Consider the following 16,626-nt stretch of genomic DNA (forward strand, 5'->3'; position numbering starts at 1 on the left):
TTCTGTCCCCCTCTTGGCCAGTGTGTCCCTTGATGCCTAAAACCCAGGCTGTTTCCCTAGCTGTGCTTTGGGGGGAGGAAGGGAACTCTCCACTGGGTTTACCAGGAAGGGATGCTGGGCTGTGGTGGTTGTCCTGGATCCTGAACTCTGGTTGTTCAGGGAAGGGGGTTGGTCACTCCTGCTCATGTGATCTGAATTTCAGAGCTGCCTCTCATGCCTGCTGACACTGTGAGTGTGCTGGCCCCTCTCTGATGAATTAATCTAAATCTGTGGTGTCATGCAATACGCCCTTCTGATTTTGTTATACTCATCTAAGATTATATTTCTTCTTAGCTTTAGATTTCTCATTAACATGAGATTAAAGTGGAAATATCTGCTATGTGTTTTTGAGATGCAGACAGTCCCTGTACAGTTCAGTTTGAGTGTGTGGTTTGCCTCATCTTCTCACCAAAAACATGTTGAAAGGGCAGGAATAATGAATGACTTATAGTAAGCAAACTACTCCCTGCTGAGAGTAAATTAAAAACTTGCAGTATTTTTGTCCAAATTGCAAACTATCCAGTGAATCTTGTACCTTGGAGACTTGAATTAAGGACTTTATTCCTGCTGTTATTTAAAATCTGATGATAATTCTGATTTCTGTGCTTTTTCATGTCTGTGAGAGACTAATAAGGATACAGAGTCAGAGACTGAGTAGTTGTCATCATGATTTAAATGACCTCTACCTAAGGAGAGAGTACTAAAGTGTTCAAAAGAGAACCCAAACTTGTATAGCTAATGAGCTCTGAGGAAATATTAGCTGATCATTCCATTTTGGCTCATTTATTTAAATCAGACCCTGGTGTCTTTTGTAATGTGGCCAGCACTTGTCAGCAGCCATTTATTGTGATATATTGGTGGGAAACTTCCTGTCAGGATGTTTGTTGATAACAGCACTAAAACTGTTGAACACAGCAATGAGGTTTAAAAAGCCCATGTGCTTTTCAAAATGCTTCTCAGGTACCTTTCTGTGGCTGTGTCACACCTAATGGCCTGTAAAGATGTCACTATAAATCACTGCTGAAAAAGAGACTTTGTACTAACTGCAGGGGTACAAGAAGGGGCAGAGAGAACAGAAGGCATTTTGGAAAACTGCTTTAGCTCATCCTCAGTGATGCCATGGTTGGGTTAGTCCTGCCCAGCAGTGACAATCCAAGTGTTACATGGACCATTTTTCCCCCAGCTTCTCTCTCCCTCTGCCCAGGGAGCCACACTCCCAACAGGATGAGGTCAAAAGAAGCCTGGACTTCTTTTGGAAAAGGAGGTTTTAGGAGGCTCTGTGCCAGCTAAATCCCTGGCTCAGCTGAGGTTCATGGGGCAGCCTGACTTTGATCAGAACCAGCCAAAACTGAGTTGTTGTGGCTAAATATGTGCTACTTTCTGTGGTTTTTCCCTGCTTTGCTCTTTGTGTTGCACATATTCCCGCTGTTGTTCATTTTCCAGGGACAAGAATTAGTTCCTTCAGCCAGGCAGACTTGGCCTCTGGCAGCATCCAGTACATCCACACCAGTGACATGGAAAAGCACACGGATGCCTTCACCTTTTCTGTGTCTGATGGGAGAAACGAGGTCAGTGCCAGCCTGACTTGTGTCCAAGAAGGAATGTGCTGTGGGCAGAGGTGGCTGTTCCCCTTCTCCTGCTCCCCTTAGGACAGGGAGCAAGCCCTGTGCAGGGAACAGGCCACCTGCCATGTGGCCTTGTGGGACTGCCTCACCAAGATCTGAGAGCCTGGTTTTCAGCTGCTTGCCAGCTGCTCCTGGAGCTCAGCTTTGATCTGCTTTTTTTGGCATGGTGACGACAGTCAGGCCCTGGAGAAATGCCTTTTTCCTGCTTTCTGAAAGAGAAAAGGCATAGCTGCACACAGAGGGAGAGAGGCAAAACAGAGTCAGAGAGGGAGGGAAAGGGAATGTCCACCAGTATCATAGAAAGAGGGAGAATTAATTAGTGGGGAGGGATAAAGAAGGTCATGTTCATGTGCTCTGGGCTTAGCAGCTCAGATTTACTCACCAGACAAGGCTGAAATGAAGTGACCCAAACTGGGGATCGCCGTGCTCTTGCAATGAAGTCAAGAGAGGCTTTTCCTCCTGTCCCAGGTGAGCCAGACATTTGACATCATCATAAACCCCATGGATGACTCCTTACCTGTAGTGCAAATCTTTGGGATGACAGTTCAGGAAGGGACGAGAAAAACCATCACCGAGTTTGAGCTCAAAGCAACAGATGCTGACACAGAGGTAAGGCAGGACCCCCTGGCCTCCTCCCTCCCCTCTTCTGCTGCCACCTGGGCTGTTGGGAAAATGAGCTTGTGTTTAAAGACTTGTGGCCTTGGCGCTGAGTTTATGCTTAGCATGAATGAAAATGGCACTTCCTCCTCTTGCTAGGTCTGACCAGAGGCTGAGCTGTCTCATATTGGCTCCACCTCACTGCTACTTCCCCTGCAGCAAGAGATTTGGCTGTCTGAGCCAAAATCCTGCCCCAAAGGTTTTTGCTGCTGGCAGAAGTGGCAAGGGACATGTTGCCCAGAGAGGCTGCAGGACTGGGGGCTGCTCTTGCGCTCATGGAGCTGTCTCAGAGCAGCTGAAGCAGCAGTTGGGTGGGGTGTGCCTTGCTTTGTAGGGGCCACCTTGGGAGAGGGATAAGGACACGGTGGGGCTCAGGGGGAATGTGCTGTGCTGGCCCTGGCCGGAGCAGCCCAGGGAAGCTCCGGGCAGAGTCCCTGCTGTGTCGCAGCCTTGCCCCTCCGTTCTGGGCGCAGGTGGAGTCCCTGACGTTCCGGGTGGTGCAGGCGCCCCGGCACGGGCTGCTGGAGCTCAGCAGCCCAGGGCAGCAGCGCCCTGTGCCCGCCAGCACCTTCACCATGGCCGACATCGCCCGGCGCCGCCTCAGCTACCGGCACCGCGGCGGCGCCGCGCCCCGCGACCGCTTCACCTTCACCCTGAGCGACGGCACCGGCCCCCTCTTCGTGCTGCAGGACGGCAGCAGCCAGGTCAGGAGGGGCAGGGGTGGCAGGGCCTGGGCTCTGAGCCCCAGAGTCACCCCCAGAGTCACCCCCCCTCTCTGAACTCAGGTGGTGACCGCAGCGCCGCAGCGCTTCCCGGTGGAAATCCTCCCCGTGGACGAGGGGACACCCAGGGTTGTCACCAACCTGGGCCTGCAGTGGCTGGAGCACACGGATGGACAGGTAACACCTGCCTGCCCTCTCTTGGGCTGCCTCTCCAGGAGAGGGGGCTTGGCAGGAGAACATCCTCACCCTTCAGCACTCTAATTTTTGTGGTGGAGAATACCCACCCCAGGGTACATTTTTAGCTTTGCTGGTGGTGGAGATGTCTTGATGATGTGCAGCAGTCATGGCAGAGATATATTCCAAGGATATGGCCCAGGAATTTCTTGCTGTAACATGCTTTTGTTGTGCTGAAGTCAGAACAAAACCCCAGGAAACTTCTCAGCTTGTTTTTGAGGAGCCAGCATTAACTGTAAAGAAACGCTTTGGTTCTTCCCAGAAAAAAAAATGAGTGGAAGATGCTGTAGTAAGAAACTGTATTAAGAAATGGCTATCTCAGCTCAAACTCCTCACTTCAGGAAAAGCACCCCTGCAGCCTTGAGCAGCTCAATTTTCTCTCTCTCCTGCTGATAAAAACATTTTGTTTTTCAAGAGAAAGCAAAATGTGGTGGAACTGAATCAGATGCATGTGAGGGCATTTGAAAGAAGCTCTTGTGGAGGCTCACCAGAGCTGTGTGAACTGTCCTGAGTCCTTCAATCTGAGGCTGTTGGCAGATGGTTTTTTGCCAAGCAGGGCCTCACCTAAGCATCAGCACTGTTCATGGAATAGAGGTTTAATAAGTGAAACCCAAAGATTTGTCCCAGCTTTTAGCCCCAGCTAAATAAGGCTGGGCAGCTGATTTGGAATTGGCTTTTCTTTGAGCCACTTCTGTCTTTTAAATTAAACTAACCAGATGTGAGGCAAAATTTGAATCCTTCTTGTGTTGTCAAACATGTTCTGGGATATCTCTCTTCAAGGCTGCTCTGCTTTCACATCCCCAGATTTTCCCTCAAGGAGGGCTGTTTTGACAGAGGGATGGTTGGGCATTTTTTATCAACAGTCAATCAGACTTGCACTGCTGGAGCTTCAGTTTTACTCCCTTGGTTTGGCTTTAATCCAGGCCACCAATCTCATCACTAAGAAGGAATTACTGACGACAGATCCTGACACAGATGCCAAACAGCTGATCTATGAGATAACAGCCGGTCCCAGAAATGGTCATGTGGAGAGCAAGCTGAAGCCAGGGACAGCTGTGACCACCTTTACACAGGGTATGGAGCTGGGCTGTGTCCTGCTGCTTTTTTCCACCAGTTGATTCTGTTTATTAAAATAAGGAAAGATTAGGTGGGAGGAGAGAAGACAAGGGGCAGGTGTCCAAAGTGTGTTGAAAATCAGCATCGAACTTTGCTGTCAGTTGCAGAAGTCCTCTGATTTCTTAGAGATACCAGCCTGTGTCCTGTAGGTTGTCCCAGGTTCTCCAGGCTTGTTAGAGCTGGAGATGTGACTTGGGGCAGTAAAGGGGGGCTGTAGATCTTGCAAGTGCATCTGATCATCAGAGTCTGGCCGAGGTGTGGAGTCAGCAGTGTGGTGAAAGCTCGCTCTTGCAGGGCTGAGGGAAGGGGAGGTGGGGGGTACCTGCTCCCTGTGCCACTGTGATCCCTGATCCTGCAGCCGTGCAGATCCACACTGCTCATCTGCAAAACTGCCTCTGGCTCTCTGTATTGACTCCCTGGGTGTTCCCTCCCGGCAGAGGATGTGAACCAGGGCCTCATTCGGTACGTGCTGCATGAGGAGAAGGTGCAGGAGACCAGGGACAGCTTCCAGTTCCTGGTGAAGGACAGCAAACCCAACGTGGTCAGCGGCAACGTCTTCCACATCCAGTGGTCCCTGCTGAGCTTTACTCACACCAGGTAAGTGGCACCAGGGTCACGGCACCTGGCTGGGAGCTGGGCTCTTACCTGAGCTCCCTGCAGCGTGGCAAGGGAATTCTGTCTGTGAGGAGAGGGGCTGCCAGGCTGTGTGGTTGTTACTATGCCTGGGATTTTCCATCCTGAGCGAGGTGCTCAGTGTCACACAGAGACAGGATTTGCTCCCCAGTTGTTTGTGTGCATGATCCCTTCCAGCTACGCAGTCAGGGAGAGCGCTGGCTCGGTGAGCGTGGCCGTGAGGCGGGTGGGGAACCTGAACCAGTACAGCATCGTGCTGTGCCGCACGGAGCCGGGAACAGCCACCTCCGGACCCGCAGCGCCGCCCGGGCAGCGCGACTACGCCGAGCACGCGGGGCAGGTGCGTGGGCACGGGCACGGGCACGGCCTGGCCTGCCACACAGCTGGAGGAGAGGCAGGAGAGACAGGGAGCTTGGGATGCAGGCCAGGACAGCAGCCGGGTTGCTGCCTCGCAGGTGCAGTTCGAGGAGCGAGAGGACACCAAGGCCTGCACCATCGCCATCAACGACGACGGCGTGTTCGAGGGCGCGGAGAGCTTCTCCGTGGAGCTCAGCCTGCCGGCCTACGCCCTGCTGGGGAACGTCACCCGGGCCACTGTCACCATCTCGGACCCCGAGGACGAGCCCACGCTGCAGTTCGACAGGAGCACGTTCCGCGTCAGCGAGAGCGCCGGCTCCCTCTCGGCTCCCGTGCAAAGGAAAGGTGGGTCGGGTGGGCTGAGCCCTGCTGAGCCCCTGGGAGGGGAACGTGCAGAGGGGAGCCCTCACCCCCAAACCCTTGGGCTTTGCCTGCTTATGGTTTTGGGATCTCCTCTGATGTTTTGGAAAAGGTTATGCGGCACAACTGCAATGGCAAGCAACACACAGGACAGTGTTGTTTATTCTTTCAACCTTTCCTGTCTCTGCTGTTAAAAGCTTCTGGAGTTTGGATTTGTTTCAACTCCTGGCACAAGCAGGAGCAAACCCTTCTATTTGTTTGCTGCTTCTCTGTGATCTAGTGTTTTATGTGGACCCTGTCACTGGGCTGTGTGCTCTTTAACAGGCAAGTGCCACCAGTTTCCTGAGTGTGCATTTAGGAGTCATGTCTAAGGCAGCAAGTTCAGGAGCAGGGACAGTGTTTTTTCATTCCTCATCCTCTTTTCCGAATGCTGCTTTATTATTTAAATGAACAGTGTCTCCATGGAATAGATTGAAAGTTTTTCCACAGAATTATGGAGTTCTCCTACTGCTTCCTAGGGGATGCCAGCAGCACTGTGTCTGCCATCTGCTACACCGTCCCCAAATCAGCCAAGGGCAGCAGCCTTTACATGCTGGAGTCCGGCTCCGACTTCAAGTCCCGGGGGCTGTCGGAGGAGAGCCGCCTCGTTTGGGGGCCAGGTGTCACCGTGGTGACCTGTGATGTCACTCTGATCGATGACAGTGAGTATGAGGAGGAGGAGGAGTTCGAGGTGGTGCTGGCCGACGCCTCGGACAACGCCCGCATCGGCAGCCGGGCTTCGGCCAGCGTGGTCATCGCCGGTCCCAACGACGCCTCCACCGTGTTCCTGGGCAATGCCACCTTCACTGTCAGCGAGGCTGCAGGTGAGGAGCAGGGCTGTGCTGCCATGTCACCACAAAGAGGTGTCAGAAGGAGCGAGTCAGGGCATGGCAGAGCTTCAGAGATGTGCACAGGGTTCCCTCTCTGCCGAGGGGGAGGCTGGGGGCAGGAGCAGTGCTGGAGGGAAAGGGGTGAGCCTGTGGAGCGTGGCTGCTCTCTCAGTTTGTTCTCTCTCACGTGCATCTGGTGCTGCAGGACACATTGAGATCCCCGTGCTCCGGCAGGGCCCTGACCTCTCCACGCCCACGTCGGTGTGGTGTGCCACTCGGACATCCGACCCGCCCTCCGCCAGCCCGGGAGTTGATTACATCCCCAGCTCCAGGAAAATAGAGTTCAGGCCAGGCAAGACAGAAGAGGTGAGGAGCCTCTGGGACTCCTGCTGAGTCTGCTTTGCCTGGTGACACTTGTCTTGTGTTTCTCTGCATATCTGCCATTTGTTTTGAAAATCCTCTTGAGGCCGTTTGAGAACTGTTAATAAGTCTGCTAGGCACAGACTCCCATCCCATCAGCACTCCAGCCAGGAGAGATTTGGTCATGCCACCTCTTCCAGGGCAAGGATGGCTGCCTGTTCTCTGAAATGATGCGCTGAATTTATGTAGAACATTCTTTACATTGATTAATGGATTCAGAAAACATAATTACATAATGGCTTTACACTAGACTCCCAGGAATGGATGAAAGCTTTGTACGCCTAACAGCAGGAATTCCACTTTCCTCCCAGTTCTGCCCCCTGACAATCCTGGATGATGCTCAGTACCCAGTGATAGAAGGGCTGGAGACATTTGTTGTTTACCTCAGCTCCCCCCATGGAGCCGAGCTGGCAAAGCCGTTCCAAGCCATCGTGGCCATTAATGACATCTTCCAGGACGGTGAGTTATCCCTGGCAGCTGGGTCTGTTCCATTCCTGCCCCTTGGCTCCCTGAGGATCCTCAGCACTGCCTGGCTCTGTTTCTGCCCCCTGCAGTGCCCAGCATGCAGTTCACCAAGGACACCTACAGGGCCAAGGAGAAGGACGGGATGCTGCACATCCCCATCTTCCGCACGGGGGACCTGAGCTACGAGTCCTCCGTCAGGTGCTACACCCGCAGCCAGACAGCGCAGGTCATGGAGGACTTCACAGAGAGGAGGGATGCAGAGGAGTCCCGCATCACTTTCCTCAAAGGGGAGAAGGTGAGCTGGGCCTGCCTCCTGGGGGAGCAAAGGACCGGTGCTGGGAGAGGTTCACATCTGCTCCTCGGCTCTCTGTCATCAGAGGGAGCTGGCAGAGTTGTCCAGGCTGGCTGCAGATGACTCAGATTCTTGTCCTGGCACTGTGACCCACTCTGAAGGGGTTGGGTGTTTCGTGATCAAACTGGTTAAATTGTGAAATGCAAATCTGATGGGTTAGGAGGACTTGGGATTGTTGTGGGTTTGTGGAAGGAGGTGCTTTTGCTGCTGTGTCTCATGTAACAGCATGGTTTGTCCACACTGAAGTAGCAGCCCTAAAAATAGAAGGGTTCCTTCCAGGATGGACAGCACTCCAATGTGCAACCCTGGATAGGGAAGTCCAGCCTGGCCTTTATGTGGCTTTATCAGATCTATCAGTGTTTGCTGCTTTCTCCACTTGCCTTTAGGTGAAGAACTGCAGTGTTCACATCAATGACGACTCTGCCTTCGAACCAGAAGAGCAGTTCCTGGTCTATCTGGGTAGCCCCCTTGGGAACCACTGGAGTGGAGCTAGGATTGGGAAGATGGACGTGGCAACCATAACTGTCACCAATGACGAAGATGGTGAGTGAGGCTGCTCCACAAGGATGTGGTGGTGGTTCCCAGGGAATCAGCACAGTGCCACCAGTGGATGGCTTCAGTGCCACAGTCATTGTGCACAGGTCACTGGTGTGCACTGGCCTGGGCTGAAGGGAGGGATTGGATAAGAGTGCTTGGAGCCACCACCTCTCCTGTTTCCCATTCCACTGCAGCTGGAGTTGCTGTGCTTTCCCTGGGAGATGTTCCTCTCCCTCCAGAGCATCAGAGCCTGGAGAGATTTGTGTGGGTGCAGAGGGATGCCAGGTCCCTCTGGTGTGACAGCCAGCAGGGGCTGGAACACCAGCACGTGGCCGGGATTTGGGGGTGTGTGTGAGGCAGGGATGGTGCAAACCCGGGGCTTTCCCCGCGCTGTCCCCGCAGCCCCCACCATCGAGTTCGAGGCGGCGGCGTTCCAGGTGCGGGAGCCGCCGGGCCCCGAGGGGGTGGCCGTGCTGAGCGTGCCCGTGGTGCGCAGGGGCGACCAGAACCGCACCTCCAGGGTGCGCTGCAGCACCCGCGACGGCTCCGCCCAGGCCGGCCTCGACTACTACCCCAAGAGCCGCCTGCTCAAGTTCAGCCCGGGTGAGGAACGGGTCTGGGGGTCGGGTACAGCAGGGGGAGCGACCTGGGATATTTTGTGGGGGGGGATTTGGGAAAGGCTGCTTTTCACACGGGGTTTGCTGTGATTTATTACTCAAAAAAGCTGATGTGTTAAACAAAGGGTGATCAGACCAGGGGAAGAAGCACTGGCACCTGGTAGAGTCAAGTCCATCTCAGGCCGTGCTGCTGGACCAAGAAGCCCTCACCAAACAGCTCTGCATGCTGGTTTGATGGAAAAGAGGGATGGGAATGTGCTTTGCATCCTAGATTTTTCCTCCAGACAGCTAACACAAGACAGTCACTATTAATCCTCAGATGGCATCTGCTAGTAAATTTATCACCAGATCGATTGGATCAGTTGTCATAGCTGGAGTTTTATGTTTTTAGTAGACTCCTCTGGGTAAATTATTAGCAGCAATGAGTGGAAATAAAATTTATAATTCGTATTTTATCATAATGTCTCTGTGGTCACAGCCTAGAGCAGCTGCACAAGGTTTGGATGAGAACTTCAGAGCAGTCTCTGATGAAGAATGGACTTCTCTCTGTTTTTCCTGCACTCGCTCCCACAGGTGTGGCCCACATCATGTTTAAGGTGGAGATCATGTCCAACGAAGACCGGGAATGGCATGAGTCCTTTTCTCTGGTGCTGGGCCCAGATGATCCGGTGGAAGCAGTTCTAGGAGACACCAGCACTGCCACAGTGACTATTTTGGATCAGGAGGCAGCAGGGAGCCTGATCCTCCCAGCACCTCCTGTGGTGAGTGGATGTGGTTTAGTGCCCTTCGAGCACAGACTGGGAAGCGCAGTGGGATTTTGGAGATAAAATGTGGAGCTGCAGTGAACGTGGGAGGCAGGGATGGCTCTTCCCACCCTTTCCCTCTGCCCCAGCTGAGTGCTGCCCTCTTGCCTCCACACAGGTCGTCACCCTGGCTGACTACGACCGCGTGGAAGAAGTGACCAAGGAGGGTGCCAAGAAATCCCCCTCGCCAGGCTACCCCCTGGTCTGTGTCACTCCCTGCGACCCCCACTTCCCCAAGTACGCCCTGATGAAGGAGCGCTGCGGCGAGGCCGGGATCAACCAGTCCTCCATCCAGTTCAGCTGGGAAGTGGCCGCGCCCACGGACGGGAACGGAGCGCGCTCGCCCTTCGAGACCATCACGGACAGCACGCCCTTCACCAGTGTCAACCACAGGGTACGGCCACAGGGATGCCAGCTGGCACCTCCTGGGGCTGGGGACTTGTTTGGGTTTAGGGAATCCAGCCCCTTTTTTCCTTAAGCTGCTGGCAGCAGCACTGGTTTCGCCCTCCTGCTTCCCTCAGGTGCTGGACAGCATCTACTTCAGCCGGCGCTTCCACGTGCGCTGCGTGGCCAAGGCCGTGGACAAGGCTGGCCACGTGGGCACCCCCCTGAGGAGCAACGTGGTGACCATCGGCACAGACAGTGCCATCTGCCACACGCCCGTGGTGGCGGGCACAGCCCGAGGCTTCCAGGCACAGTCCTTCATTGCCACGCTCAAGTACCTGGACGTGAAGCACAAGGAGCATCCCAACAGGTATGAGCCTGGGAAGGGGGAGTGCAGCCCTTCACCGGCTCAAACTAAACCTCAGACTGTGCAGTGTCCTGTGCCTGGCAGGCTGCTCTCTTGTGCTGTCTCACGTGCTGCTTGTTGCAGGATCCACATCTCGGTGCAGATCCCCCACCAGGATGGGATGCTGCCCCTCATCTCCACGCTGCCGCTGCACAACCTGCATTTCCTTCTCTCCGAGTCCATCTACAGGCACCAGCACGTCTGCTCCAACCTGGTCACTGTCAGAGACCTCAGAGGCATCTCAGGTAACCTGCAGTGCCAGCCTCTGCTTCCTGAACCTGGAAGCCTGGAAAGCAATGGAGAGGGCGGCTTTGTCTTCCTCTGGGCTCTCTTGGCATGATGTAACCAGCAATGAATCTTCCTGGCTTAACAGCAGTGACCAGAGTTGCCCCTTTGGACATGAGATTCCAGGCATGGGAATGTTTCAGATTGTAGGTTGTAGGTTCACCTTGTGCTGGTGATTTTCTGCTTTTCAAATCTGTCTTATATCTGTGTTAGCCCCCTGGGTAGAGAGGGATCTGCAGGGCTGGATCACGAGGCAACAACATCAATTCACTGCTGAATGAAATGTCAGAGCGAAAAGAACAGGCAGATTGTGGCTCTGACACTCCAGGGAATGAAATCCATGCTAGATCCAGGGGGGCAGCAGGCTGTACTTCATTCTGATAATTCCATACTCAATCTGTTCCTCATTTCTTAAAGGTTAACTTCAGCCTTGAATCAGTAGGTCTCTAAGTGTGATTTTTAGGATGCTTACTTCACTCCTGTGAAGACCTGAGGATGATAAGGAAGGGAGAGTATCTCCCATGATCCAAGAGCTCCATCCTTGTCCTGGGGCTGTTCAGGACGGGCAGGATGAGCGTGCTGTCTGTCTCCCTCAGAGGCAGGGTTCCTGGACCAGGTGAGCCAGGCCAGCTCAGCACTGGGCCCGGGCTACGACCGCCCCTACCAGCTGGACCCTGCTGTGAGGGAGCCCAAGAGCATCCAGCTGTACCAGCACCTCAACCTCAAGAGCTGCATCTGGACCTTCGACGCCTACTACGACATGACCGAGCTGATTGATGTCTGTGGGGGCTCTGTCACTGCTGACTTCCAGGTGAGCTCCTCCCAGGTCTCAGGCACAGCTCTGCCCTGCACTTGGGTGTAGCTGCCGCTCTGCTCTGTGCAGGTGGAGCGTGGCTTTCCCCCCTGCCGCCTGGAAGGGAGCAGTGCTGTGTGCTTTTATTTCATTTATTTTCCTGGGGTGTCACAAGTTTTATTCTCCTGATCTTCAGAGCACCAGGAAAATACTTGTTTTTTAATGTCTTTTTCTAAATTCCATACTGGAAATAAAAAACGTCCTCAGCTGGGCTCCCTCTTACAATTTTGACCATGTAGAAATGAGCCAAGGTCAGAGCAGAGGCAGCTCACTCCATGCTTCACAACAGAGCTGGGTCATGGGATATTTTAACTCATTTCCTAACTAAGGCTGGCAGACCAAAACCCAAAAATGTTCCTCTGTAAATGAGTGGCTTTCACTATTCGAGGTGTGTCACTGCCCTCTCGTGGCTGCATTATCCGTGTGCAGCCCACTCCATCTCCCTTAAGTTCTTGCATTAAATTCCCAGTCACATTGCCAGGACCAGCATCATCTCTTTTAATTCCTGCCAGCCTGAACTACTTCATTAAGTTTCCTTTTATAGCTCCAATTGTTTGCACAAGCCCAGAGGAGCTGCTTGGCCTGAACAACTGCCCAGTGGAGCATGTGGAGCCTGGCACCAGCCAGGCTGGAACATCTCCCTGAATTCTCTGGGGCCTGCAAAGTACAGCTGCACTCTGCAGATAATAAATGGAGAGCTCTGGGAGGCCTGAGCAGGCAGAATTGCTGAGTTTTAATTCACAGCTTTGGAAACTGGGGGGTTTTGAGGTGAAATTGTGCCCAGAGCTCCTCTGTCCCATGGTCCTGGCGAGCCTTAACAGGGCCCCTGAATTAAAACACAGGTTTGTGTGAGGTACCTACACATAAAAACGCTCAGAGTCACCACTGGCTTCACCTGAAGGTGCATAACCCTCTTTTTGGGGTTTTATTGGCAGGTGAGGGACTCTGCCCAGTCCTTCCTGACAGTCCACGTCCCTCTCTACGTGTCCTACATCTACGTGACGGCTCCGAGGGGCTGGGCTTCCCTGGAGCACCACACGGAGATGGAGTTCTCCTTCTTCTATGACACCGTTCTCTGGAGGACAGGTGAGCCTCAGGTTCCAAGGGCTGTGCAAGGAGAGGCTCCTTCATGTTCTCCTTAGTTTGTGCACTGCCACCAGAGTCCCGAGGGAGTGGGGAACTCGGAATATTTCCTTCCTTTCTGCTCGTGGGGGGCTTAAGCAGCCAGAGGAGCTGGCTCAGTGCAGGATGATCCCAGCTAAACCTGCCTTGTGGAGATCCCCCAAACCCCTGTGGGGCTGCAGAGCCCAGCTGAGGGGCAGAGTGCTGTGAGGCTCCAGTGGTGCTGTCCCTGCAGGGATCCAGACGGACAGCGTGCTCTCGGCCCGGCTGCAGATCATCCGCATCTACATCCGCGAGGACGGCCGGCTGGTCATCGAGTTCAGGACTCAGGCCAAGTTCAGAGGTGAGGGCAGTGCTCCTGGCAGGGACACAGCCAGGCTCACACACAGCCCTGCTCCGACAGCACAGGCAGCAGGACCAGTCCCTGTCCCCGCCTGGAGCCCCTCGGTGCTGAGCCCCGCACTCTGCTCCTGCCCCCTCCTTGTCCTCCCCCAGGGCTGTTTGTCATGGAGCACCACAGCCTGCCAGACGTCAGGTCCTCTTTGATGACTCCAGAGCACCTGGGAGGGATTGAATTTGACCTGCAGCTGCTGTGGAGTGCTCAGACTTTTGACTCTCCCTACCAGCTCTGGAGAGCAACCAGCTCCTACAACAGGTGAGGGCTGGGGGTCCAGTCCCCTTCAGCAGATTCCCACAGCACCGTGTCCTGCCTGGCCCCCCTCCAGCAGCCATAGCAACAGTCTGGAATGCTCAGGAGCTTGGTCAGGGCTGGAGCACTGTTCTACTGGGAGAAAAATCAGCTCAGCCTCTCGTAAAGGACTTTTTCCAGCAATGAAGCCTGTGGATAGACTGATCCCAGAGTTGACAGTGCATTTCAGAAGGTCACAATTGTCCCTCAGGGACTGCTGGATGCCATTGCTGGGGCCAGGGAGAGGTGCTGCCCTGGGTGAAGAGCTCAGAGCTCTGCTGGGTGGCTGCAGGCTCTCCTGTCTGTTCCCAGGAAGGATTACTCTGGAGAATACACCATCCTGCTGATCCCCTGCACGGTGCAGCCCACGCAGCCGTGGGCAGAGCCTGGAGACAAGCCCCTGCCCTGCACGGCTCACGCTCCCGAGCGGTAAGGAGCCTCCCCAGGGAGCAGGGCAGGGCCAGCCCCTCTGGGGTGCACCAAACCTCATCTCTCCTCTGCTTCTTCCTTGTCCCAATTCCAGGTTTTTGATCCCCATTGCCTTCCAGCAGACAAACCGCCCAGTTCCTGTTGTTTACTCCCTGAACACAGAGTTTCAGCTCTGTAACAACGAGAAGGTTTTTCTCATGGACCCCACCAAATCGGAGATGTCTCTGGCAGAAATGGATTACAAAGGGGCTTTCTCCAAGGGTAGGATTTACCTCTCCCCTTCTGCTTGTGCCCGGTGATTCTGCCTTCACAGCTTCCATTTCCTGGGGGTAAAGGGCAGAGCCCAGATGTGGCTTTGACTCTTCCACAGCAGTAAATGACATTTTGAGCATCTTACAGCCCTGTAAAACAACAACGTGCTTTGGCACCGTGTTTTGTCACTCCCACACACCAAGCCCTTCTGAACACAGACTCGTGTGTGGTGTTTCCCTGGTTGGGGAATTTCAGCTGCCCCTCTTTGTCCCCAGGGCAAATCCTGTACGGGCGTGTGCTCTGGCACCCGGAGCAGAACCTCAACGCCGCCTACAAGCTGCAGCTGGAGAAGGTTTACCTGTGCACGGGCAGGGATGGCTACGTGCCCTTCTTCGACCCCACGGGCACCGTCTACAACGAGGGGCCTCAGTACGGCTGCATCCAGCCCAACAAGTACCTGAAACACCGGTTCCTCCTCCTGGTGAGTCCCCTGCTCCTGCTTCCCCGTGGGATTTTCTCTGGCAGCCAGCAGATGGCGACTGCAAAGGGATGAGGAAAGAAGCGTGGTGGGTGCTTTGTGCGGCTGGTGCAAACTGTGAACACAGGAGCAGTTTTTCCCCACCCTTTGTCCATGAGTGTTTATTAATCCATGCCCACATGTAGGTGTGGAAATGGGGAATTTGGATTAGCTCCCTTACCCTGGCTTCCAGCCTCTCTTGGGAAAGCAGAGAGCATCCCTCACACGACTTCTCTGACCTGCAGGACCGAAACCAGCCAGAAGTGACGGATAAGTATTTCCATGATGTGCCTTTTGACGCCCACTTTGCTTCCGAGCTGTCCGAGTTCCACTCGGTGAGCAGCATGCCCGGAGTTGATGGATTTACTCTCAAGGTGGATGCTCTCTACAAGGTATGTACCCAGTGCTTTTGGGAGCCCAACACGGACTTTGCTGTCCGGGACCTCCCAAACACTTGGTGAATTGTAGTCTCTGGGCCTTCAGAATTCAACTCGGACGCAGGAAATGGAGATTAGGATATTATTCTGATGGTTTATTTAAAAATTAATTAAAAAAAAAAATTCCCTGAAGCACTCACGGAAAAGCTCTTTAAAAATATATTGTTCATGCTCCTGAATTAATTATTGCCACTGGCACAGACTGGACACCTTACTGGTGGTCAGTGTTACAGCAGGTGCTTAGAAAAACCTACTGAGCTTTGTCAGACACAGGACACAAAACACACCAGCTCTTACCAGAACCCCCTGATGTGAAAGCCGTGGTTCACATTCCCTCTCGCCCTTGGTGAAGGTGGAAGCTGGACACCAGTGGTACCTCCAGGTGATCTACGTGATCGGCCCCGAGGGCGCGGCCGGGCCCCGCGTGCAGCGCTCCCTGGCCCGGCGCTGGCAGCGCGGCCGCCGGGACGTGCCCGAGGGCAACGGGAGGGCGGCGCTGGATCCCTCCCTCATCTACGACAACGAGGGCGACCAGCTGAAGAACGGCACCAACATGAAGTCGCTGCTCCTGGAGCGGGAGGAAGCTGCCGCCGCCGCCTCCTTGTCCCAGACGGGCGCTTCCCTGGGCAGCGCCTTCGCCGCGCTGACGCTGCTGCTGCTGCTGCTCTCCGGGATTTGCCTCCTGGCCAGGGAGTGCCGCAAGGTGCGGAGGAAGCGGGAGGCGGCCAGGGGCGCTCCCGAGGAGCATCCCTTGAACACCAAGGTGGAGCTGCCCCGGGGCGCCCCGCGGGCCGCGGGCAGCCGGTGCTGCACCGTCAGGAACGTCCATCCGCCCAGGGAGCCCGGCGCCTGCCACGGCCGGGGCAGGAAAGGGAAGCAGGTGAACTTGGAAGTCAAAGTCCACAGCAATTTGCACGACGGCACGGAAGTTTAATGGAGCACACGCATTGGGAAAAGCTTTTTATAAACTGTAAAATAAAGATAATCCAAAACGGAAAAGCCGCGCGGGTACTTTTTGAGTGTGGTGAGGAGGGGCAGCAGACACTTCCCGCTGCTCCTGCCTTTGCCACTTCACCGCGTGGCACCGCCGCCCTCTCCCGGTGCTGCTCCGGCTCTGCGGGCTCCAGCTCTCCCCGGGGCAGGGCAGCGTGGGGAAACCATCCCGACCCTTGGCGTGCGGCAGCTCCGAGCCAGCCGGCGAGCAGCCGCGTTCCGCTGGAAGAGAGAAAAGCTGTGACCGGGGGTCGCTTCCTGTGCCGCCCGTACGTTCCCTTGGAGCGCGGCAAACGGGAGCTACCACGGAGCTGCGGCGCGAGGAAGGGAAAGAAGGAAGGGAAAGAAGGAAGGGAAAGAAGGAAGAGAAGGAGACGCGGGCGCTGCTCCGGCCGGGCAGGAGCGGCGGCGCCGCGCTCGGGGGTGGCGGAGCGGCGGGGCCGGGCCGGGGGCG

The 16,626-nt window shown here is 54.9% G+C and overlaps 1 protein-coding gene and 1 long non-coding RNA gene across 2 annotated transcripts in view; one reads left to right on the forward strand and one right to left on the reverse strand.

The window, feature by feature from the left end:
- The window catches only part of FRAS1 (Fraser extracellular matrix complex subunit 1), a 102,434-nt gene extending 86,064 nt beyond the window's left edge, over positions 1 to 16,370 (forward strand). The window contains exons 47-73 of the mRNA XM_056490553.1: positions 1,483 to 1,607; positions 2,133 to 2,273; positions 2,795 to 3,025; positions 3,107 to 3,220; positions 4,201 to 4,351; positions 4,831 to 4,990; positions 5,204 to 5,366; positions 5,482 to 5,728; positions 6,262 to 6,606; positions 6,818 to 6,978; positions 7,344 to 7,491; positions 7,587 to 7,792; positions 8,236 to 8,392; positions 8,789 to 8,989; positions 9,577 to 9,764; positions 9,925 to 10,200; positions 10,328 to 10,560; positions 10,681 to 10,841; positions 11,478 to 11,692; positions 12,670 to 12,820; positions 13,092 to 13,199; positions 13,352 to 13,511; positions 13,857 to 13,973; positions 14,068 to 14,234; positions 14,501 to 14,706; positions 14,988 to 15,134; positions 15,532 to 16,370. Coding sequence (XP_056346528.1) covers positions 1,483 to 1,607; positions 2,133 to 2,273; positions 2,795 to 3,025; positions 3,107 to 3,220; positions 4,201 to 4,351; positions 4,831 to 4,990; positions 5,204 to 5,366; positions 5,482 to 5,728; positions 6,262 to 6,606; positions 6,818 to 6,978; positions 7,344 to 7,491; positions 7,587 to 7,792; positions 8,236 to 8,392; positions 8,789 to 8,989; positions 9,577 to 9,764; positions 9,925 to 10,200; positions 10,328 to 10,560; positions 10,681 to 10,841; positions 11,478 to 11,692; positions 12,670 to 12,820; positions 13,092 to 13,199; positions 13,352 to 13,511; positions 13,857 to 13,973; positions 14,068 to 14,234; positions 14,501 to 14,706; positions 14,988 to 15,134; positions 15,532 to 16,113 — 5,261 coding nt within the window. The 3' untranslated portion in view covers positions 16,114 to 16,370. The remainder of the gene's footprint in view (positions 1 to 1,482; positions 1,608 to 2,132; positions 2,274 to 2,794; positions 3,026 to 3,106; positions 3,221 to 4,200; positions 4,352 to 4,830; positions 4,991 to 5,203; positions 5,367 to 5,481; positions 5,729 to 6,261; positions 6,607 to 6,817; positions 6,979 to 7,343; positions 7,492 to 7,586; positions 7,793 to 8,235; positions 8,393 to 8,788; positions 8,990 to 9,576; positions 9,765 to 9,924; positions 10,201 to 10,327; positions 10,561 to 10,680; positions 10,842 to 11,477; positions 11,693 to 12,669; positions 12,821 to 13,091; positions 13,200 to 13,351; positions 13,512 to 13,856; positions 13,974 to 14,067; positions 14,235 to 14,500; positions 14,707 to 14,987; positions 15,135 to 15,531) is intronic.
- Positions 13,148 to 15,621, reverse strand: LOC130252706 (uncharacterized). The gene is made up of 5 exons (XR_008840418.1): positions 15,477 to 15,621; positions 14,924 to 14,981; positions 14,683 to 14,764; positions 14,246 to 14,374; positions 13,148 to 13,214 (listed from the first exon to the last, which is right to left on the reverse strand). It is a non-coding gene; the product is annotated as an uncharacterized LOC130252706 (long non-coding RNA).
- Positions 16,371 to 16,626: the final 256 nt, after the last annotated feature.

This window comes from Oenanthe melanoleuca, chromosome 4 (assembly GCF_029582105.1).
Source record: "Oenanthe melanoleuca isolate GR-GAL-2019-014 chromosome 4, OMel1.0, whole genome shotgun sequence".
In the NCBI taxonomy this organism is placed as follows: Eukaryota; Metazoa; Chordata; class Aves; order Passeriformes; family Muscicapidae; genus Oenanthe; species Oenanthe melanoleuca.